At 37.1% G+C, this 23369-nt stretch overlaps 1 protein-coding gene across 2 annotated transcripts in view; it reads left to right on the top strand.

The window, feature by feature from the left end:
• Positions 1-23369, top strand: part of Dennd1b (DENN domain containing 1B) — a 210918-nt gene that overhangs the window by 73648 nt on the left and 113901 nt on the right. Inside the window, exons 6-9 of one of the 2 annotated variants that reach the window (XM_050151642.1) lie at positions 12745-12814; positions 13597-13677; positions 19032-19091; positions 20407-20460. In XM_050151642.1, coding sequence (XP_050007599.1) covers positions 12745-12814; positions 13597-13677; positions 19032-19091; positions 20407-20460 — 265 coding nt within the window. The remainder of the gene's footprint in view (positions 1-12744; positions 12815-13596; positions 13678-19031; positions 19092-20406; positions 20461-23369) is intronic. The other variant, XM_050151643.1, reaches the window with a different exon arrangement.

Below are 23369 nucleotides of genomic sequence, written 5' to 3'. Positions count from 1 at the left end.
ACTTTTCTCTCCCCATCTTCCCTTACCTCCCTCCCACCCCACCCCCAAGATCCCATTTTTTGCCCGGCAATCTTGTCTACTTCCCATAATCAGGAGGATAGCTATATGTTTTTCTTTGGGATCACCTTCTTATTTAGCTTCTTTAGGATATCAAAGTTTAAAAGATGTTGTTAACCTTATGTGCTTTAGGGACTTTTTTTTAATAAAATTTATATTCCTATTTTTTTTTGAGAAATAGAGATATCTGCTAATTGCACCCCCTACCTGTCCCAGTGGAAACAATAAGCTGGAAATAAATAGGGCTTTACTTATGTGATGATCTTGCTAGATTTCATAGTCCCCTCCTGCAAAGGACTGTGATTTGTTGGTAGTTGAAAAAGAAGTGTTTAAACTCAGAGTTCCTATAAGATGTCTTGGTGAACAAAGAATCTGGATATAGCCTATAAAAAAAGTAGAATTCTTTACTCATATATACATATGTACATATGTTATAGAAATTGTCAATTCTAGACTCAATAGAAATGATTATAGAAAAATAGTATTCCATTTTCAGATGAACATATAAAAGAAGCCTTTTATATTATTACTTTTCTATTGCTGTGGTTTATCTTGTGCTTATGGTTTTGGAGCGATAAGAGCTCATCATCTTCATGGCAGGGAACATGGCCGCAGGCAGCAGGTATGATGGCAGAAACAGCTGAAAGTTCACATTTCAAACCATAACCAGGAAATAAGAGAGCCAACTCAGAATGGTGTCAGCAGTTTTAACTATGAAAGCTGGTGGGTTAGTGAAATACTTTCTCCAGCAAGGCCAACTTCTAAAACTACTAAGACAGGCACCAACTGGACTTGAAGTGTACAAACGCCTGAACCATGGGGGACATGTCATTCAAACCAGAGCACCTTGGTATAAAGCGTGTGGCCTCTCCTACTGAGCTGTATTTGTCAATCACTGAGATACATGTAGTACATATCTGTATTAGCAGTACTCGAAGCAGAAGCAGGATGGTTGCAAATTTGAGGTTAGTCTCTGCTATATAGTGAGTTCTATTGTTTAATAAAACAAATGTTGGAGCTGAATAACTTTTTCTTTATTCAAATCAAAATGAATAACTATTTTAGAATATATGTCCTTTTCACTGAGAGATCACTTTTTTATTCTTGGTAATAATATTTCTTAAAACTTATGTTTTTCCCAAAAGAACCTTATGTTTCAAAGTATAGGTTGATCCCCCTCCCCCACAAGCCGTGTATGACATGGAACTCCTTATGTAGAATAGGCTGGCTTCAAACTCACAATGAGCCTGCTTCTGCCTCCTGAGTGCTGGAATTGAAGACATGCAATGCCGCTACTTGTCCATATGTTGAAAGTTTTAGCTGAAGAAGATTGTTTAGATAGTGGAATGGATTTGGAGGTTTAGAGTTTTAATAGAGTCTCTTTTATCCTAGTTTCAAAGCTAAAGTTTAAAGGGGCACATATTTTTTGTGTACTCTAGCAAGGTTAGATTTTTCCCTATGAAAAACTAAGACAATATGTATTTTCTAATTGTTTTCTACGAATTTTTGAAAATTTTCACTAAAAGTCAAAATTTACAGAGAGTTCCATATTACAGTGAGCTGCTGTGTGTGCATCCCCAGAGTCATCAGTTACATCCTCTCTCTCCTCATGCCTTCTCTTTTTGTCTTCCCTGTTATTTTTAATGACCCATTTGAGAATAAGTTATAGACATCATTGTTTAGATTTGAATCTGTATCCTTCAAATTTATTTCATGATACTATTTATAATTAAAGAGTTTGAAATGTGCCTTGTTTTTAATCACAAAATATTTTGAATATATTGAACCTGTTAGTAAGCCAAAATAATTACTATATGTTTACCATAGTTGGTATAAGTTTCTTATGGTTTTTAAATTTGGGAAAGCTATCATTATTTGAAAACATTAATGTAAAACATGAAATATGCTTCTTGTTAAATTATGTATATATATGTATATATATATATGTGTCTGTAAGCCACTTGTCATTAATTTGTAGTAGTTATAATGTTGACTCAAACTTGTGCATTTGTGAGAACAGCTGAATGTTTTTTGGCCTCCTGAGTTACAAGTACTTTTACCTGTGAATATAATAAATTAGAAGTAAAAAACATGTTAATAAGATAGCCTTTCGTAGTGAGCATCATTGGTTATTGGATTTTTTAAAATTAAAATAGTCTTGCTTTCCTCTGGGATTAGAAAAGTGTCGCAGGCTTGCTGAGGTGTCTCCATCTTTGTCCTTCAAAGTTAGTGCACTTTCGTATTAGTTATCCCTCCCAGTATTTCCTCACCTGCCCTGCCCTGCCCTCCTCTTTCTCACCATGTTTAGTTAGTTCTGTCCCATTATTCTCTCCCTCTTTATCACTGTATCCCGATCTCTTTCTCCCACTGTTTTTCTATTTTCTATGGCTAGTCCAAATGAAATGTACATATCTAAAGTTTCAATCTACTCTCCACGTATGAGAGAAAACAGGAGATGTTTATTGTCCTGACCAAAAAGCAAGTTGGGGAAGAAAGGGTTTATTTGACTTATACTTCCATATCCATAGTCCATTCCTGAAGGAAGTCAGGGCAGGAACCCAAACCAGGCAGGATCCTGGAGGCAGGAGGTCATGGAGTGGGGCTGCTTACTACCTTGTTTCCTATGGCTTGCTTAGCCTGCTTTCTTCTAGAATCCTGGACCACTAGCCTATGGATGACACCACACACCATGGTGAGGTGGGCAAGAAGTGCCCACTCTTGGCTAGGGAGCTATTGGTAAATTATAGCCTCCTACGGAAGGAAATTCAATTTCCTTAAAGGGTATGACTCTTGATAGGTGGACCACTCTCTCCAAGGCAAACCCTGCCCCCAGGAATATTTAGGTTACACATACTGAACTGAATGGTTTTAAAAAGTAAAAAAAATGAACACAACGTTGGGTAGGTATGGTGTGAGAGTGGATCTGGGAAGAGTTGTGGTTAATATGATCAAAATATGTTATATTACATTCTCAAAGGATTATTAAACTATTATTAAAAATAGTTTCATGGAATGTGGCTACATTGTTTATTCAATGTTCAACAATGGAAACACATATATACATTTAGCATTATACAGAATGGTCATGTTGTACTTGCGTGTTTAGGAATATAAATATATGTTTGCAATAACAATTAATGAAAAAAGAGGCCATAAATTAATTTTACAAAGATTGAAGTGTATATGAAAGAGTTTGGAAGGAGAAAAGGGAAGGGAAAAATGATGTAATTATATTGTTATCTCAAAAGATAAAAGAAATACTGTAATATTGTAAAAATTGTTTACTGCAGCACTATATTGCTCTAACATTCTAAGATGCCATCATTATGTAGATGATCAACTCCAAGTGAAAACTGTAGGAATTATGTTAGAAACTAGTAGGACGGTATCCAGATCATCTCTCATCAGGTAAATATATGTGGTGTGTTTGCGGGAAGGGAAGTTATCTTACTGGGTGTTGGAGTGGGCACAGGAAGTGGTCCCCTGAGCATGGCAGTGCCATAGAACTAAGAACAAAAAGTGGGTGTCTTTTTCTACACCACTGAAATTTAATTTAAGATCAGGATGTGAAATGGTGATCTCTGAAAGAAAAATAACGTGTTGATGGGGTGACTGTGACAGTTAGGAATCCAAATATTCTGATTTCCATGTAAAACCGTCAATATGGAAGTGTTTATTAGTTGAAAAATGTGTTACATATTTCTAAAACTTATTACCTTGAAGCAATACTTGGTAGATTTTATCCTTTTTTGTTTTGTTTGTTTATTTTGGTTTTGCTTTTTGTTTTTCGAGACAGGGTTTCTCTGTGTAGCTCTGACTGTCTTGGAACTTGAGGCTGCCTCAAACTTATCAAGATCCACCTGCCTTTGCCTCCCAAGTGCTGGAATTAAAGGAGTGCACCACCACTGCCCACCTTACACATAGAATGTACCAGAAAAAAAGTTTGAGATAATATAAACATTATACAAACATATAATATACATTCTACACATACTTAAAACTTAGATTTAAATAGTTATTTTTGTGGAAAAGATCTGGGGAAAGAACGTAAGAGTGTCTACAGAGCTACTCAATTTCTCAGACTTTTACATTTGTGACTAGGCTTCCAGTTTGGTGAGAGAGGCGCTGTTCTTTTGGCCTTGATTAAAGACTGAAGAAGCTTTAAGGAGTGTTTGCAGTCAGGCTAGCAAAGCCTTTGATTGGAATTCTTGTTCTTACTACAGCTAAGACTTACTGAGGAACTTGACAAAATCCTTTCACCAGCAAGTCACAGAGCATCCAGAGAGATCTACAGAAGAAAATACAAATCATTTATATTTGTGACATAGAATATTTGCACTGTGACATTTATGTTTCAGTCTTACTTCCTCATGACCAAAGGTATATTTACATATTGCTGTATAGTTTATCAAATTAAGGGATGACTATTATCAGTATTTAAATTTGAAAAATACTTGGATATTTTTAAAGTAGTTCATAAGAGCTCTGATGACTGTAATATTCTCCTATGCAGAAATACCATACATGATTAATCAGACAATGATCAATTTTATTTTTACTTTCCTGATAAGTTGGTTCTGCACACATGCTACTAAAACCACGTGTTGCTTTTCTCCTAGAATTATCTTATCTTATTATTTGGCAGTTAATATGTTTTTTACTGCTATTTATCTTATTTAAGAACAGTTAAAATGTAGTCCAGTGTAATATTAAAATGACATTTAATTTGAGGCTTGTGTTGTTAGAGTTATTTCTCTGAAGTGTCTGTCCTGATTTAGCAAGATTTCAAAGCTGTTCTTAGATCACTAACTTGTCTTATTGCTTATGTTTAAAATTGCTTTCATATGCTAGCAAAGATTCAAGACATACTCTTCCTCTCTAATTTCATTACCGTAATTTTACAACTATAAAAATGTCGCCAAGGGTTCAAAATGAAATACTCTAACGAGGAAGGCAGATTTATGGTTAAGGCTTTTGTAGCCCTCTTTGCTACCTGTAACTCATGCCAAACTTGAGGGTCTCACACTCTTCCTTTAGACAAATCCCCTAGAAGCAGAATGTTTCAATTTTGCACATTTTGTGTCAATTTTCTAGCGGACAAGCAGCCTGTAGTCATGAGAGGTTTTCCTGAGGAAAGGCCGTCTCCTTCTTTTAATTTGATTCCTATGTGTTAGGTTCCTGCTGGTCACTCAGGCTGGTAGCAGTTGTTTGACAAAAAGCATTTCCTTGCCTTTATTTAACCTTTGACTTTTGAATGTAAAAATTTTATTAGCACTATAGTGGAATCCAAGTGTGGCGGAGTCTTCTGACGCCACCAGATGAGCTTCTGATTTGGTGTATGCATCTGTCTTTTGCCTCTTGTCTTCGTTGGAATTTAGGACATAATCTTACAATTAAACCTTAGACTCCTGGCTTTTTTGAGGAGTAATTTGTTTTATGTTTATATATTTACAAATTTTTAACAGTCACAGTTTGTTGATCAGGCTGCATTTTTACTTTTAAAACATTCAAATGAGAAAGGAGATTCATTTTCCACTTTTGGTTGGCACTTTTAACTTCCTGGCATTCTTGTGGTTGGTTAATTAAAAAACGCAAAAAAATGTATTTTAAGTATGTTTGGAAGTACAAAAAGATAGGGGAAAATTTAAGTTACTGGTAATTATTTAGATTTTATATGTTTGTGAAGATTGCTTTGAACAAATATTGCTTAGAAATTAGCCAAGAAAATGCAAAAAACCAAACAACCCACAAATTAAAACCCATGAGAGTATTTCTTACCCTTGAAAGCAAAGATGATTTACAATATTTATTGTATGTATTACAGCCAAGCAAAAAATTTTAGTCAAAATGTTGTTAAAAAAGGGTTGTCATTTATCTGGCCACAAATTTTGCCACAAAAGTGAAATAGAATCTTATTCAAACCCCGGAGTTCTTTTCTCCCGTTGTGGGCCATCATCGGGTAGGAGTCAGAGGTAGTACTTCTGCTGAGCACTTGCTTCCTATCGTGGGTTGTGGATTTAGTTTGCTTCAGGGATCATCAGCCAGGAGACCAAAGGAGAAATAGTCGAGGCACCTCATTATAGGAAATTGAGGAAAGTGCAGTGTGCTGAACACCACAGGGCCCAGAGGAACACCTCTCGGCCTTAGGCTCTGTTAGAGGAATGTTGTGTGGTTAGAGTCCAGTCCTTAACATTTCTAGAGGAACAAGATTTTTCAAATATATTATCTGAGATTTAGACACTAGCAGTGTATTAGATTAAGCACAACCACAAAACTGCTGGTGTAGAAAACAGAGCCCTGGGTTGGTTGGCTGCAGCTGTAGATAGCCAGTCTGCAGTCTCTGCTCTGCTTGGCTGTGGGTTTGCAGCAGAAATGCCTTTGCTTTCTCTTGTTCTTAGGAGCTGTCTGGATCTTTACAGACCAGGTCCACTTAGATAGGAGTGCTGTTTTATTAAAAAGTATGAATGATTTATTGTAATGAGCAGCTCATCGCTGAGAACCCACACATGTCCCCACTTTGTTCGTTGTTGTTATAGTACTTGCTCATGTGTCAGGGAATGATCTTGCGGAAGTTTGAGTGTCCTTTTATTTCAGAAATATAATGTGAACACAGAACTCCTTTGGGGTTGAGTTCTGTGCAGGGTGATAAGTATGGATCTATTTGCAGCCATCTACTTTGACTAGCACCATTTGCTGATGATGCTATCTTTTGTTCAGTGTATATTTCTGGCTTCTTTATTTAAAAAAAAAATCAGGTGTTCATAGGTGTGTGGATTCATACCTGGGTCTTCAATTCTGCAGTTCAACTCCTTTGATCAACCAGTCTATTTCTGTGCCAGTACCATGTTGCTTTTATTACTATAACTCTGTAGAACTTAAAGTAGGGGATGGTGATGCCGTCCACAGTTCTTTTTTTTATTCAGGGTTATTTTAGCGCTCCTATTTTTCCTTCTTCTTCATATAAAGAAGAAAATTGTCCTCTAAAAATAGTGACGACTTGTGTTGGAATTGTGATAGGGATTGAATTGAAAGGGTGTTGGATTTTGTCGAAGACCTTTTCTGCATCTAATGAGATGATCGTGTGGTTTTTCTCTTTTGGTTTGTCTATATGATGGATTACATTTATTAATTTATGTATGTTGAACCATCCCTGAGTTTCTGGGATGTGATCACTTGATCATGGATGATCTTCTTGGTGTGTTCTTGGATTTGGCCTGCAAGTATTTTATTATTTTTGCATTTATGTTCGTAAGTGAAGTCTGTGGGGCCTCTATGTGTTTTAGGTATCATGGTAACTGTGGACTTGAAGCAAATTTGGGCCATGTTCTTCTGTTTATCTTTTGTGCAATAAATTAAGGATTATTAACATTAACTTTTCTTTGAAACTCTGGTAGAATTCTGCACTACTGGCCCTGGGCTCTTTTTGATTGGGAGACTTTTAATACTGCTTCGATTTTAATAGGGTTGTAGGTCATTTTACATTGTTTATCTGATCTTGATTTAACATTTTTAGGTGATATATATCAAGAAACTTATCTATTTCTTTTAGATTTTCCTATTTCGTGCAGTACAGGTTTTTAAGGTATGTTCTTATTATTCTCTGAATTTCCTTGGTAGTCTGGTATTATGTCCCCTTTTCATCTATAACTGTTAGATTGAATATTATTTTTCTGCCTTCTATTTAACTTGGCTAAGTTTGTCAATCTATTTGATTTTTCTTAAAGAGCCACCTCTGTTTCATTGATTCTTTGTACTTTTGTTGTTGTTGTTATTTTGTTTGTTTGTTTTATTAATTTCAGCACAGAGTTCAATAATTTTTTGCTGTCTACTCCTTTTGATTGTGAGTTCTTTTTTTGCTATGAGATCACTCCAAATTTTTTATGTAGGCACTTAGTGCTATGAACTTGCCTCTTAGAACTTCCTTTGTCATGTCTCAAATGTTTGGGTTTTTTAATGTCTTCATTTTCACTCAATTCTAGGATGTTTTTATTAATTTTTTCTTTACCCATTTTTCATTCAGTAGTAAGTTGTTGATTTTTTTTATAAATTTCTAAGATTTCTGTTTTATTCAGTTTTAATCTGTAGTGATCAGATAGGACACAGGATATTATTTGGTTTTTATGTATCTGTTGAATTTGTCTGAGTTTGTGGATTTTGGATAGAGTTCCATGAGGTGCTGAGGTGGGATATTCTTTTTTTTTAATTTTATACTTTATTGTTTTTAATCGAGCTGTACCCTTCCCCCACTTTTCAGAAGGGATATTCTTTTGTGTTTGGGTGAAATGTTCCATAAATACTTATTGGGCCCACTTGTTTTATTCCATAATGTAGCTCCATATTTCTCTGCTTAGTTTATGTCCATATGTCCTGTCATTTGGTGAGAACGTGGTATCAACTCTCAGTGTGTTGATAAATATGTGATTTAAGATGTAGTTGTATTTCTTTTACAAACTTGGGTGTCCTTGTCTTTAGGGCATAGATGTTAAGAACTGATATCTCATATTGGTGGATTTTCCCCTTGATTAGTAGTAATGTCCTTCCCTATCTTTACTGGCTAGTCTGGTTTTCTTAGATACTAAAATGTCTACACCTGCTTACTTTGTAGGTTCATTTGCTTGAAATATCTTTTTCTATCATTTTACCCTGAGGTGATGTCTGCCCTTAGTGTTAAGGTGTGTTTGTTGGACGTAACAGGAGAATGGGTCCTGTTTTTCTATCTGTTCCATTAGTCTGTGTCTTTTGGCAGAGGGTAGGGTAGGGATGGTTTGAAACCTTTGATACGGAGAGTTTTTAAAGAGCAACGTATGTTGATTCCTGTTATTTGTTGTGATGTGTCTCCCCCACCTCTTGATTTGCTATTCTGAAATTATTTCATCCCATGTTTTCTTGGGCTTGGTTACCTTCTTTAGCCTGAAGTTTTACTCCTAGCTCCTTTTGTAGGGCTGGATTTATAGATAGATACTGCTTAAATTTGGTTTTATCTTGGAATGCCTTTCTTTCTCTATCTATTGTGATTGAACATTTTGCTGACTATAATGATCTGATCTGGTCTCTGTGGTCTCTTAGAGTGTAGAACATCTGTCCAGAAGGTAGTGAGATAGATGTCTCTGTCAGTTCTAGAACTTTGGAAGTTGCTTACAATGCATGTCCTGTTAATTTAGGTAATATTATATCTTTCTGGGGTCTTTGAAGAGTTGAATACAAATAGTTATAGTTCGAATTTTTCTTTTTTGTTTTTTTTTTTTTTTCCTCTGTAGTTCTGGAGCCTCTCCTAGAACTAGCTCTTGTAGACCAGGCTGGCCTCGAACTTATAGAGATCCTCCTGCCTCTGCAGTTTTCCTCAGTTATGCTAAAAGATAAATTATATATAAAACATTAGACTCACAAAAAATATTGTAACTGTAATTCTTGCTTGGTATCTATTCTGTTATATGTAATTTTACTATGTTAAAGTTAAATTCTTCCTTTTTATTTAAAGAGAAAAGGGGAAATGATGTGGGATGCCCTTCTGTATATATGTTGCTTTTATTAGTTGATGAATATAGCTGTTTTTGCCGGTGACTTAGCAGAGTAAAGCCAGTTGGGAGAGCTGAACAGAAATATATATAGAGAGTAGGCAGAGTCAAGGAGACATCATGTAACTGCCAATGGAAATAGATGCAAGAAACTTACTGGTAGGCCACAGCTTTGTGGTGATACACAATTAATAGAAATGAGTTAATTTAAGATATAATAGCTAGCTAGGGATACACTTAAGCTATTGGCCAAACAGTGTTGTAATTAATATAGTTTCTGTGTGATTATTTGGGACTGGGTGGCTGGGAAATGAGTGAGCAATCTCTGTTTACACAGACCCTTCTGACTTTTGGAGTCTCACCTGAGAAGTCGGGTGTTACCCTAATAGGTCTTTATATTTGGCTTGGTCCTTTTCCCTTGCACCCTTTTAAAATTATTATACAGATCTTGCCTCAAGTTTATTTGCAAAAATAGCATAGGGCACTGGCCTCCTAATATTTCTATTGTGTGTATCGATATACCATTGTGTGTAGGTGTGTCACATCAGTCTGTCTGTCTTCACACTGGCAAATGGAAACCTTTCTATGGGGCCTTCACAAAGAACTCAGATGCCTTTGTGAGCCTGAGCTGGAGCTGAGGCCATTGCCTTGGTTTGAGCCTTGGGCTTTGTTTGACATAGTCTATGACCTTTGGCTATGTAGTTTAGAATCTGCTTCCCAAACTTGGGGTGAGCAATGAAAGCAAGAAGGCTAGGTTTGTGGTTGCACTTAACCACCTTGGGCTTCACAAGGGCCTTAATGGCCTCTGCATATGCGCTCAGTGCCTTTTTATTGTTTGCCTACTTCTTCAGACCTTTCCTGTTGTGCTTCATGGCAAAGCATATGTTCCTTGGGAACTTGGAGTCAAAACCCTTTTGAGTTTTCAGTTGACCTCAGCAGATCTTGCCTGCTGGACCTGGGATCTGAGGACCTGAAAGAATGGGGTGGCTACAGTCTAATGCTGTAGACAGCCTTTCTTCTGTGTCAGCGCACTTTATGTACGTGAATGAAACAAAGAAAACGACAACCTAAGGAAGGTTGCTTGAGTTCAGAAAGACATGATCAGACAAACATGTAAATAAGATGTAAATAAGCCCCAGTCAGCATGTACCTTAAGAGAATCCTATCTTTGTGGCAGAGGTATCACGAATATGTGCAGAGTTTTCTAGGTTCCCACACAAAGCATCAACATGCCTACTGTGAGCCTGTCCAATGTTTGCTCGCAGGCTAATTCCTTGTCAAATTGGGTCCTAAACCTTTGGGCACCTTAGGCCCTGGACTTCTCTGTTCTTTGTGGTCTCTATTGTGTTTCCCATGCCCCTGCATTCTTTCATGGTTTCCCTTATCTCCCTGAAGCCAGGAGGAGGATTCGTGAATCCTGGAATTACTGAACATGCTGTTACTTTGCCCTTAAACTTGGCCTCCTTCCTTCTGCTTGGAAAGCCTTCACAGTCTCACTTGCAGGGTCTGTATTGAGGAGTTTGGTGACACCTGTAGATGGTCCTCTTGTGTCTTATCTCTTTGTCTTCTTGGAAACACCTTTTTCTTTTCTTTTCTTTTTTTTTTTCTATTCCTAACCTTGAGTTTCACGGGAAACTGAAGTGTGGCTTCCTCATCTCCTGCGTCATCCCACCTTCAATCAGAAGACTCAAGTCTGCAGAAAGGGAGCTATTTTGCTAATATTGTAAGAAAAGCTCCCTTTTCTTTGTTTTGGGAGCTGCCTGATTCAGGCTGATGCTGTGGTATTTTTTCCTCTTTTTAGCTCTTCATTTGTTTTTTTATTCTAGTTTCCAGGAAATTTTCTTACATTGTTCTCTGTCTTATCATGTTTTGAGATTTTTTTTCCCCCTCATCTTTTAGAATTTCTGAAAACTCTTCTCCCCCACCCCAAAATGTTTTTATTGTGGTGGTGGCTCTTGAACTGTAGAGTATGTGTGGAGGTCGTAGGGTAGCTTTGTGGATTCAGTTCTCTAGCCAACAGTGTGTGATTCCCACACGCTATCTCCTTCCCTCTTTGTTTTCCAATAGTTACTTTTTAAAGTTTAGCTTGTTAGCACACTCTTTCATTCATTGCCTGAAGGGACAAAGGCTCTTTAAAATTCTCTTCTGTGGCATAGTCTGTTTTTTTCCATTTGTTCATTATAAACATACATTTGTCTTCATGTGTCTCATGCTTCAGCTATTTAAAAACCACCATTACTGTGTATAAGTAAAGTGCAGAAGTGTGGGCATGTGCCTGTCATCAGAGGGCAGCTTTCTGGGGAGTCACTTCTGTTCCTTCTTACGTGGGTTCCAGGAGTTGAGCTCATACCATCATGCTTGCATGGAAAGTGCTTTATGTGGGCACTGAGCTATCTCATTGACCCTAGGCTGTTCATTTGTATTGAAAGAGAAAGTAATAAACTGAATTAGAAAATAAGTGTGGTCTAAATAGTAAGACTCTGCTTGAAAATAAGTAAATAAATAATAAGAGTTAATAACAAGAAAATACATAAGTAAAGAATAGTTTTACATAGCAAAATAAATTTTAAATTCTAGTTGGTTTTGTCATTGAAGATGTTTTGTATGCATATTTTTAGAGTAGGCCTTATTTTCAAAGATGGTTACATAGTTTCTGAAGAATTAATTGTATAAATGGTTCTGTTGCATTATGTATCAACTGGGAAGTGTTTATAAAGAGATTCAAATGTGTGCTGTATACTGTTAAGTCAATGATAGACCACTCTATAGTAGTGACCCTGTGACATTGCCAACATCTTAATTTATATAAATGTACTTTGGGACACTCACATGAAAGACACATTTCTTAAGGTCTCACTTCTCTCCAGTAAAGTGACATGTGGCTGCAGTTGGACATAAATTTATAGTTAGCTTGTGGATACCCTTTTGCAGTGCTTGCTTTGACACAGGATTAAGTCCTTTTGCAGATGCCACTGACTTAAGGTGGAAGCATATATAACTAATATTACTATAATAGTCATGCATTTTCTGGAATTAGTAAAGAAAACATGGGCTTAGTTCTTTTCTCCAGGATCAATGTGTTTTAAAGAATATCAATTCAGTTTTCATTTTCCTGCTTATTTATTAGTCATAAACTCCAGGTGTTTTACATACCTGTAAATTCTCCTTCCAGTTATTTGCCGTGGTTTGAAGTGTACTATAAGCTTCTCAACACTCTGGCAGATTACTTGGCGAAGGAACTGGTAAGCTGACTTTTTTTCTGTTGCTTTATTGTGTTTAAATATACATAGCATAGAAGGAGCAGTGTTGCCATTTCAAAGATTATAATTTTTTTTATCACACACATTGTTTTTAATTACCAATACAACATACCTGAACAAACCCAAGTACTTCACTCATTAAAACATAGTTTGCCATTTACTTTTCTTTTCTTCCTTGGCACCCGCCACGATATCTATATTTGCCTTCTTAACAGAAGGGCCCACACAGGTGGACCCACCAATGTTTGTCCTTGCTTATTTCTTTTAATGCAATATGTTCAAGGTTCCACTGCTGTGCCGCCTCCTAAAATCCTCTACCTTTTAAAAGCTGGTGGATCGTTGATTGCATGAGTTACACTACGAGTTATTTATTCATTCATCTTTTAGTGGACGTTTAACTGCATCTACCTTGTATGTATTGTGAGTAAGACATCTGAACAAAGATGGTTGTTCAGCTTCCTCTCTCATTAGACTCATTCGTAGTTAGTGGTAGAGAGCTTTACCAGGCACACATAAAGCTCCAAGTTCAAACAAAACAGCCTGTTTTGGTAGTTACATTCAGTTGTTTTTAAGATATGTCTGGAGGTGTAAATACTGAAAATTGGGATAATTCTGTGTTTCATTATTTAAGGAAAGATCATACATGCTATTTTCTGCTATTTTTTTTTTACCATTTTACATTCCTATTAGTAATTCACAAGGATATTTTTAATTATTTGCTTCCTATGTATTTTAATTATTAAATGATTCTTTCTTTGTTTCAGGAAGATGATTTGAATGAAACTCTCAAATCACTCTATAACCACCCAGTACCGAAGGCAAACACGCCTGTCAACTTGAGTGTGGTATGTATTTTATACCTTCTTTTTGGAGAAAATCCAGGATGCATTTGCCAAGTCACCCTGTTTCCAGGAAAATTTCAATGTTTGTGTTAGCCTTGCTTAGTGCTAATGTCAACTTGTGACATGGGGTGATTCATATAACTTGTATTGCATATTATTATAGCTGTTAAATTGAAGAAAAGCTAGTATGTGCTGACAGTCGGCAAATCTGTGGGAATATTTTGGTTGTAAGGAACACTGGATTTCAAGATGAAATCCATACATAATAAAATCATATACCCACATGTACACACACATACATGCACACATACTCAAAACCTTTCCTGAAATGAGGCATGCATGCTTCAGAAGAGAAAGTTGCATAGTAACATGAAAAATGAAGATTCCAGCTAAAATGTCCTGTCTTTCCTTACATGGGAACATACCTTCCAGGTTAGTTATGAAACCCTGGAATGTGACCAGCATTCGTGTGAGCAACAAGCTTATGGTGGCAATTTTCTGCCGAGACTTTCAGCGAACTTTGCCCCTTTTATATATTTAGGTTGATATGCCAGGATTTGTATTGTGGGGACTTGTAAATATCCAAAGTTGTAGATAACGATGGAGGTTTCATTCATATCTTTTGTTAATTTTTTGAATAAAATAGCTTTATTTAATGATACTTTCACCTTTTCTTGCAAATATGTTTTTTTTCTTTTTCAAAAGAGAAGAAAAAATTAATAGGGGAAGAAAACCTTGGAGGAAATTCAGCTTTAATCTTTGTTCATATGAGGCTCTTTGAAGTTTTGAGTGATAATGAGATTGTTATTCTCATATTCTTTCTTCTTTCTTTGGAAACAATGTCTTCATGCCTGTTGTGCCATGCGCTGCACGGACAGCTGTGCTCTCTTACTCCATCTCTGAAGCCCAGTGTTTGCACTCCCGTTCAGTTTCTTGGCAGGTCTACTTAGAAGATTCCCCTCCTTCTGGTTTTGTCTTCTAAAGCCGTCAGAGTAAACACTTCCTTAAACTCTTATTCTCTGTTTAAAAAATTGTAACTCTTTACTTTGTAATTTAAAAAAATTTAGAGGTTCCCTAGGCATTAGGTATTCTAGGCCCCCACTCCATCATGGAGACCCCTGCCCTTAAAATTTTGTTTTCATTTACATTTTTCATACACTGTATTTGATCAAATTTTTCCTTCTCCCAACTCCTCCCAGATCCTTTCCCACCTTCCTACAATTCCAATTTTATGTTCTTTCTGTCAGAAACAATAACAACAACAAAACCTGAACCAACCAACCAACAAACAGCACAAGTATAACAACCACAACGAACCCCAAACAAAACAAAACACCCCCAAAAGAAATCCATGGAGTTCGTGTATGTTGGCCAACTACAGCTAGGCATGAGGACCACCCTAAAGGGTGGTAGGTGTACCCAGTGTCACTCCATTGGAGAAAACTAATTTTTTTCTTTCTGGTAGATATCAGTTGCAAATAGCTTCTTGGTTAGAGGTGGGACTTTGAGTCCATTTCCGTCTCTCAGTGCTGGGTCTTATCTGGCTTGAACCTGTGCAGGCCTTGTGCATGCTGACACAGTCTCTGAGTTCATATGTACATGAGTCATGCTGGGTATGGAAGACAGTGTTTCCTTGGAGTCATCCATCCATCCATCATGTCTTACTGTACAATCTTTCTGCTTCCTCTGCCTCATAGACCCGTGAGCATTGCAGGGAGGGCTTTGATAACTGCATTCCGTCTAGGACTGAGTGTTCCAAATCTCTCGTTTTATGCACATTGTCCAGTTGTAGGTCTCTGTCACTTTCCCACTTATTGCAAGAAGAATCTTCCTTGATGAGGGTCGAGCGAGGTTCTGATCTATGGTTATATAAATATGTCATTAGGAATTATTTTATTGCTAAGATCTTTTTGCAGAATAATAGTTTTAGGTTTTCCCTAAGGAAAACCATGCCATATGAGATGGATCCCTTCCTCACACTGCTAAAGTAGCCCAGAACCTTTAAACATTTTTTTTTTTTGAGACAGAGTGTTGCTTTGGCTGGCGTCCAATTTGTAATCCTTCTGTCTCAGCCTCCCAAGTAGCTACCATATCTGCCTGTAATTCCCCATTTTATACAGACAGTTTCCAAATTTTTGGCTTAGACTTTCAGGGTCATCCTCTTAGCTTTACTCCAAGTTTTTCTTTCCTTTCTCACTATTTTATTCCACTCTTGTTGTGTGACATTTTCTTCTTTTGTTTTTTTTTGGGAAGGTCTGCCACCCAGCTCCCAAATAAATCACACACACAGAAGCTTGTTCTTAGTAATGAATGCCCAGCCTTAGCTTGGCTTGTGTCTTGCTAGCTTTTCTTATCTTAAATTATCCTGACTACCTTTTGCCTCTGGGTTTTTTTGTTTGTTTGTTTTTTTTGACACAGGTAGACCAGGCTGGCCTCGTACTCACAGAGATTCACCTGCCTCTGCCTTCCAAGTGCTGGGATTAAAGGTGTGTGCCACCACCGCCCATCTTTCCCTATTTCTATATCTCTTCTCTTCTCTTCTCTTCTCTTCTCTTCTCTTCTCTTCTCTTCTCTTCTCTTCTCTTCTCTTCTCTTCTCTCTCTCTCTCTCTTTCTCTGTGACTGGCTGGGTAGCTGACCTCTGATGTGCTCCTCTCCTGTTCTCTTGGTCATCGGTTTCCTTCTGTTTACACTCTGCCTGCCAGCCTTACCTATCCTTGTTCCCGCCTCACTATTGGCAGTTCATCTCTTTAGTGGACATCAGGTGTTTTAGACAGCAAAGAATCCCAGCTTCACAGAGTTAAACAAATGCAGCATACACAAAAGTCACACACCTGAAAATAATATTCCCCAGCACACTCTGTTCTTACTGTTTTGGTTAGAATCTTAAAAGAACACATCCTTTCTTTTTACTCCAAAGCCTGTTTGGAGTTTGGCTGACTTTAGAAGCTGCCCTGTTTCTGTTTAGAATAGAATCAAATTTTCACTGGAAACTATAGAATGAAAAGCCCAGGAGAACATGGAATTTTGAATTCAAATTGAGAAGTCTTCAGCAGGCATAGCTGTTGCTATCTAATAGTTTCTTGGGAGCATGAAGGAAAAGGTCTGATCTGCTCCCCCAGACAGACTATTATGAAAAAGAAAAGAAATCAGGTGAGAACTAGAGAAAAGTCCAGGTAAGGAGGAACTCAAGACTCACAGGTCATTGAATTCCAAATAATGCAGAGACTGTCATGGTTAGTCGGCATGTAGTAGAGAGGTAGGAGAAATGGAAGACATCAAAAGAGGCCTAGATTTTATGAAAACAAGACATATTTTTTTTTAAAAAAACTATTATATTTATAAAGCAATACAAATACTTAGTTCAAGATTTATGTGCTCAATTAAAATATACATACTTAATAAATAATGGAAGCAGGTGTTGTAAGGTATTATTAAGCAGTAAAAATGTACACTGGAGTTGGAGAGATGGCTCAGCAGGTAGAGGCCCTTTTGTAGAGGATTAGTTTCATACCCAGCATCCAAGTCAGTGCCTCACAGCTGCCTGTAACTCTGGTACCAGGGGATTTGCTGCTGCCCTCTTTTGAACTCCACAGGCACCCTCACACATGTGTATATATACACAAACACACATCATCATATGAATTTAAATAAATCTTCACAAAATGTACTGCATTCAGGTCTTATTTATTTAGTCTTTTTTTTGTTTGTTTTTGTTTTTGTTTTGTTTTGATATGGTACCCATGGCCCTGCCATCTACCACTGAGCTGTGCTCCAAGCTTTTATTTTATTTTTAATAGAATAACTGTATTTGTTGATGGAGTATGCTATGATATCTCTCTGATTCTATGAGCTCAAGTTTTTTATTGCATATATGAGTGGAATCATGTGTCTTTTTTAATTGCTTTATTTAGTGTAACATTCTCCAATTTAACCATATTATCACAAATGACAAAATTTCACTTTAATAGCTAGATAGTAGTTGCCATGTTTGTGCATGGGTATAAATAAAATTACCTTTAGAATGTATGTGTATTGGTGAAATGCAAGGTCGATTCCATTTCCTGGCTATTGTGAGCAGTGTTTCCATGAACAAGGGGGCAATGCCTCTGCAGTGAACATATTATACAGATTCACTCGTGTCCTTTTTTTCAAGTGCACACCAAGTGGGGTTGCTGCTTCAGTAGGATAATTTTATTTTTACCTTTTGGAGACGCTTCCATTTTGTTTCTCTTATTTCATTTCCACCAGCGATGTATTGGTGTTCTCTTTACAGCTGCCTTGGTGCTTTCTACTTTCTACTTTTCACCTACTTGATCATATTTGTCGAACTGGAGTGTGTAAACAGAGGCTTCTTCTGTCCTGCCTGATCTTGAGGCCCTTTTAAAATTATCACTCAGAGGCTTAATATTAATTACAAACGGTTTGGTTTATTAGTTCAGGCTTATTATTAACTAGCTGTTACAACTAAATTAACCCCTTTCTATTAGTTTATATTTTACCATGACGCTCATGGCTTGCTACCTCACATCTTGCTTCTCCAGCTGCTGCTGGCTTCTCTCTGACTCCACCTTTCTTCTCCCTTATCTTTGCTTGGATTTCCTGCTTGGTTCTGTTCTGCCTGGCTAATGGCCGATTCAGCTTCTTTTTTGACCAATGGTAATAAAACATATTCACAGCATACAGAGGGGTTATTCTACAGCAGAAGTGAAGTAGCATATTGGAGATTTTATTTGCATTTCTCTTGTGCTTGGTGATGTGAAAACCTTTCTATATACCTGTTGGATCGTTTTGAATTGATAGTCTATAATAGCTTTCAAATCTTATGATGCTGCTTTCAAGGTATAGTTATCTGATATACTAGTAAAATCCATTTATTGCTTTTGTATGAAGTTCAATAATAATTTATTTTGTAGTCAACAACAGATTACTGTGCACCTAGTCCTATCCATTACTGATTGGCAGTTTGAAAACTAGAGCAGTTGTACTGAACTAGACTTGGAGATAATTTTATCTCACAGATTAAAATTGATAATCTTGGAAATCTTTATTGGAAGTCTTAGAAGTGATTATTGATCACTGAAATATTGCCGATTTTATGAAAGGTTAATATGTATATATTTTTGTTTGTTTTTTAAACTGTACTAAAAAATCATTAAATATCCACTGCCTTTGTACTCACAGTGCAAAACTTTGTACAGAACATTTCCAGACTAGATTAGCAGGTCAGAATGTAGAATGTCCTGCAGAATGAATGCTACTCTAGTGCTTTCATTGTGTAATGTAGCAACATGGGTTTGTCTCAGCACACAGGTAAGCTTCCCTTTGAAAGTAAAATGCTCATTTTTCTCTCATAAGAACCAAGAGCTATTTATTGCCAGTGAGCAAGTTCTGAAAGATCAACCCTCACTGATGCTGGTGAGTGACCAGGACCCTGCTTCTCAAATCACTGTTTGATTTTTTCTGATTTATTCACTCTGGTTATTTGGAAAATGGACTATTTAAAAATAATCATTAGAATGTTTTCTGTTTGTACTTTCTTTCTTTTTTCTTAATTTTATGAAACGGAATAATGTGAAGCACATCCAAATAAAGGGGTTTAATAGACACAAGCTTGCATGTTCCCTCTCAGCAGTATGCTGACGTGCATGCCGTGCTCGAGGCCCTGTCACCTTTCTCTTTGTCACCAGGTCATCTTGGGACTTACTGTTCCTCACCCTGGGAAATTGTGACTGTGAATCAGCATCGTGCTTGTTCAGCTCTGTTTAAATACTGAAATGCTGAAAGTTTCTGTTCTAATCTTTAGATATAAGACAAAATTAAATATATTCCTATGTAATAACAATATTAAAATGATTTTGGAGCATAATATGAACAGAAAATAAATAGAAAATAAAAGTATTAATAAAAATAAAGCAGTTTGATGATTGCACTTTGATTTGGGTGAATAAAATGGGGGACCATTTTTGGGGACACTGGGGGTTAGAGACTCATCCTTTTCATGTAGATATCTCATAATATTGCTTTATTTATTCTGGAAGTTAATATTTATCTATTGGTATATGAAAAAGTTCATAGTTTTGGATAGCAAATACTTTTTCTTCCCCCCGAGACAGGGTTTCTCTGTGTAGCCCTGGCTCTTCGGGAACTTGCTTTGTAGACCAGGCTGGTCTTGCACTCATAGAGATCCACCTGCCTCTGCCTTCAGGTTCCTGGATTAAAGGCGTGCGCCACCATTGCCTGACAGCAAATATATTTTTCAAGTTTTAATCTTATAAAGATCACTTTTATTGTTGTTTTTTAAAATAATGCACTTGCTACAAAAGTTTTGTTATCATTTATTACAGAAACCCAGGAGTCAGTAGATTTTACAGACTCTTAATTAGCATGCTTTTATTTTTTAATCTACCTAAATATGTTTTGAAATACATGTTCATAGGTATATTTCTATATGTGTAGTCTTTTGGAAATATATCCTTTTTTTTTGTCTTAATACTTAGATTCTTATTCTGCTTCTGTCCAGTTTCAGAGTCTCTGAATTTATCATTGCTTTTGGTATGGGACAGTACAGTTGTTTGCATTTGCCATTTCCTGTGAGATTCTTTCACATTCAAGTTCAGGTTGTTCATCTGTGACATTCATCCGTCAGTGTTCTTTTTGATCCTTATTGCAAATTATATGGAATATGAAATTTTAATTTTCTGTCCTTTTGTGCTTTATTATTGCTGCCTAGCACTCCTGTTTCATTGCCCCTGACATAACTGGACTCCCGACGATCCCGGAGAGTGTAAGTGTCTGTGAGTTCTTCTAAAATGTTAACTTTGTTCCCACTGTTTCTCTGCAGAGAAATTAGGAAAGAGTCAGGAACCAGGGTGACTTCTCCTTTTCTTCCCATGTGTCTATCCTACTATTCCTTCTGTAATGCCCGTGCTGCTGAGGGGAAGAGAATGTCTGCCACTGGGATGTTTGGATAGGGCCTCCACACCTAGGGTAGCTCTTGAGTTTGGCTGTCTGAATGTGAGGGGGGTGTAGAGGTGTGGCTTCTCCTAGTGGGGAACAAAGATTGCAGGAAAATGTGCCACTTTATAGTTATTTTAGTAAATGGATCATTAAGTTTTAGACGTCTTCTCTGTAGCTTTGTTTAAATCTTAGTGTCTCAGTTGTTGACTTCCTGGTTTTAATTTAATGCAGTAGGCATTTTATTAGAATTGAAGATATTGTAAAAAGTAATAATGCTATACCGGAAATCCTTTGTTTTTCTTGAGAGTTATCCAAGTTAGTACTTCCTGTCTAAGCTGTCATGGATAAGTGGAAATGCTGGATGTACTGCCATGCCATTTGATAACTGTAGGAAAAGGAAGATACCCACTTCGGCTTCTCTTAGAACATAAAAATAAATCAGTTATAAACCATCAAATCAATGGAAAATTACTAGAAGATTTCCTTCAGATATTCTTGTATGTATTTCAGATGTGCACTATTTTTCCATATAGTTTTCAAATCATTATAACATTTACTTTCTCAAACGTAAATAGTGAGTGATTGGCAATTATAAATATGTAAATTTCCCATAATGACATCTTGAAATTTGTGGGCAAATGGATGGATCTAGAAAACATCATATTGAGTGAGGTAACCCTGACTCAGAAAGACAATTATCACATGTACTCACTCATAAGTGGTTTTTAAACATAAAGCAAAGAAAACCAGCGTACAAATCACAACCCCAGAGAACCTAGACAACAATGAAGACCCTAAGAGAGACATACATGTATCTAATCTACATGGGAAGTAGAAAAAGATAAGATCTCCTAAGTAAATTAGGAGCATGGGGACCATGGGAGAGAGTTGAAGGGGAGGGAAGAGGAAGGGGGAGGAACAGAGAAAAATGTATAGCTCAAAACAAATGTAAATTTTCCTTGTGTTTTCATATGTATGGATAGCCATGTGATTGTCTAAATGTGTATGCACACACATGAGTACATGAGGAGACTGGAGGTCAGCAGTGGTGTCCTGTCATTTTCTACCTTGTTTTGTGAGAAAGGGTGGCGCTGGAACTTACTGGTCTTTCCTGAAGTTTTACCTGGCTTACCTCTCAAGTGCTAGGATTACAGGAACTGGGGATCTCAAGTCAGGTCTGCATGCTCGTGTGGCAAGTGTTTACAAGTTCGGCCATTTCCCAAGCCCCCAGTTGTAAACTTTCTGATCAATCAAGACTATCAAATTAACACTCTGTAAACATCCAATGCCATGAATTCCACTGAAAGGGTTCTTCAGATAAGTTCTATCAAAAGACTTTGCATACTTGATTGTACACTATGGCTCAGGATAGACCACCCGAGCTCTCAGGTCTAAATGACTACTAGTTTCCATTTTATTTTTTAATTTTTAACACATCGAGAAGTGGGGAGAGGGGAAGACGGGGAGTGACGGAGAAGAAGACTGACAGAAAGAGGGCGAGATAGGGAGAGAATATGAATGAATGAATTTGTGTAGGTTAGATGTCGGCTTATGAGATTTAATCCTCTGCTTCCACCATCTGGGTCCCAGTGATTGAAATAGGTCGTCAGGCTTCAAGGCAAGTGCCGTTACCTGCTAAGCTATCTTGAGAGCTTGAGTTTCATCTTTAGAGACTATCATTTCCCACTATTTAAAGAAGCAAACATTCCATTAAACACCGACTACTGAGAACATAGAAGAATAAAGTTTTATGTTATCACTAACATACTTCCCATTGTCCTGCTGAGAGAAACAGAATAGAAGCATCTGGCAGTGCTGGGTGCTGGGGGGCAGTCCTCCACTTCGGGATGTTTTTGTGATGACGAAAGTAGCTCTGTTTCATGTTCTGAAGGTAATGTTGTAGTGGAGTGGAGTTGGGAGGTAAAGGGAGCTTCAGAGACAGTGGGAAGTGAGCCTCTCCCCACCAGGCTGAATACCACTCACTGAAACTTCAGAGTTTACTCATTTGAGATGCTGTGATTGACAGCTTGTCTTGTAAGATCCCTGCCTTTTACAAGTTGAAGGAACAGGCAGATTTCTTACATTCTTGCCCCCATACCCCAACTCAGCCTTTTAGATGTTTGCCCACCATACTGTATACTTTCTGTGCATTAGAATGTTTGCTTTCTAAAATGCTTAAGGTTTTTATTTTTTTAAACAGTAAGTTGAAAGTAATTCCTGAGGATGGGTCCTAAGTAGCACTGACCCTGCTTTGTTTTTTTTGTTTTTGTTTTTTTTTTTTTTGCATTTAAAACAATTTTATGCAAGATCCAACCAAATTGTATATAGCTCACATTTATGCTTCTAAGCCAATAGAAGCTCACATATGTTCTACATTGACAGTTTACCAATTGCATGTGGGGGTGGGCGCTGAGGAGTCAGTTATGACTGGAGGAGAGAAAGAAGACCAGTTGACAAGGCCTCAGAGGACTGGGGGGGGGAGAATTTGGCCTTATAATTCCTCATTTGGATACTGTTTCTTTGTGTCCTGCTTTGTTTTATAGTGGAAGTCTAACATGTATTAAATTGAGGAATCGATTTAGAGCATCACAGTTATATTTGATTATTGTAACAAAAAGGAAGCCTAAAGAGAGAGATTTTCTTTAATAAGAAAAAAAAGATGATTTATAAACCCTCTCCTCCACTGGGTGCCTAGGCACTGAGAGGCAATGATAAACTTGAAGTAATTGAAATATA

This window comes from Alexandromys fortis, unplaced genomic scaffold (genome assembly GCF_014885135.2).
Source record: "Alexandromys fortis isolate MF-2015 unplaced genomic scaffold, M_Fortis_MF-2015_v1.1 scaffold_71, whole genome shotgun sequence".
NCBI lineage: Eukaryota > Metazoa > Chordata > Mammalia > Rodentia > Cricetidae > Alexandromys > Alexandromys fortis.
The sequence above is the reverse complement of the archived record's forward strand: the minus strand, read 5'-3'. Positions and strand labels throughout refer to the sequence as shown.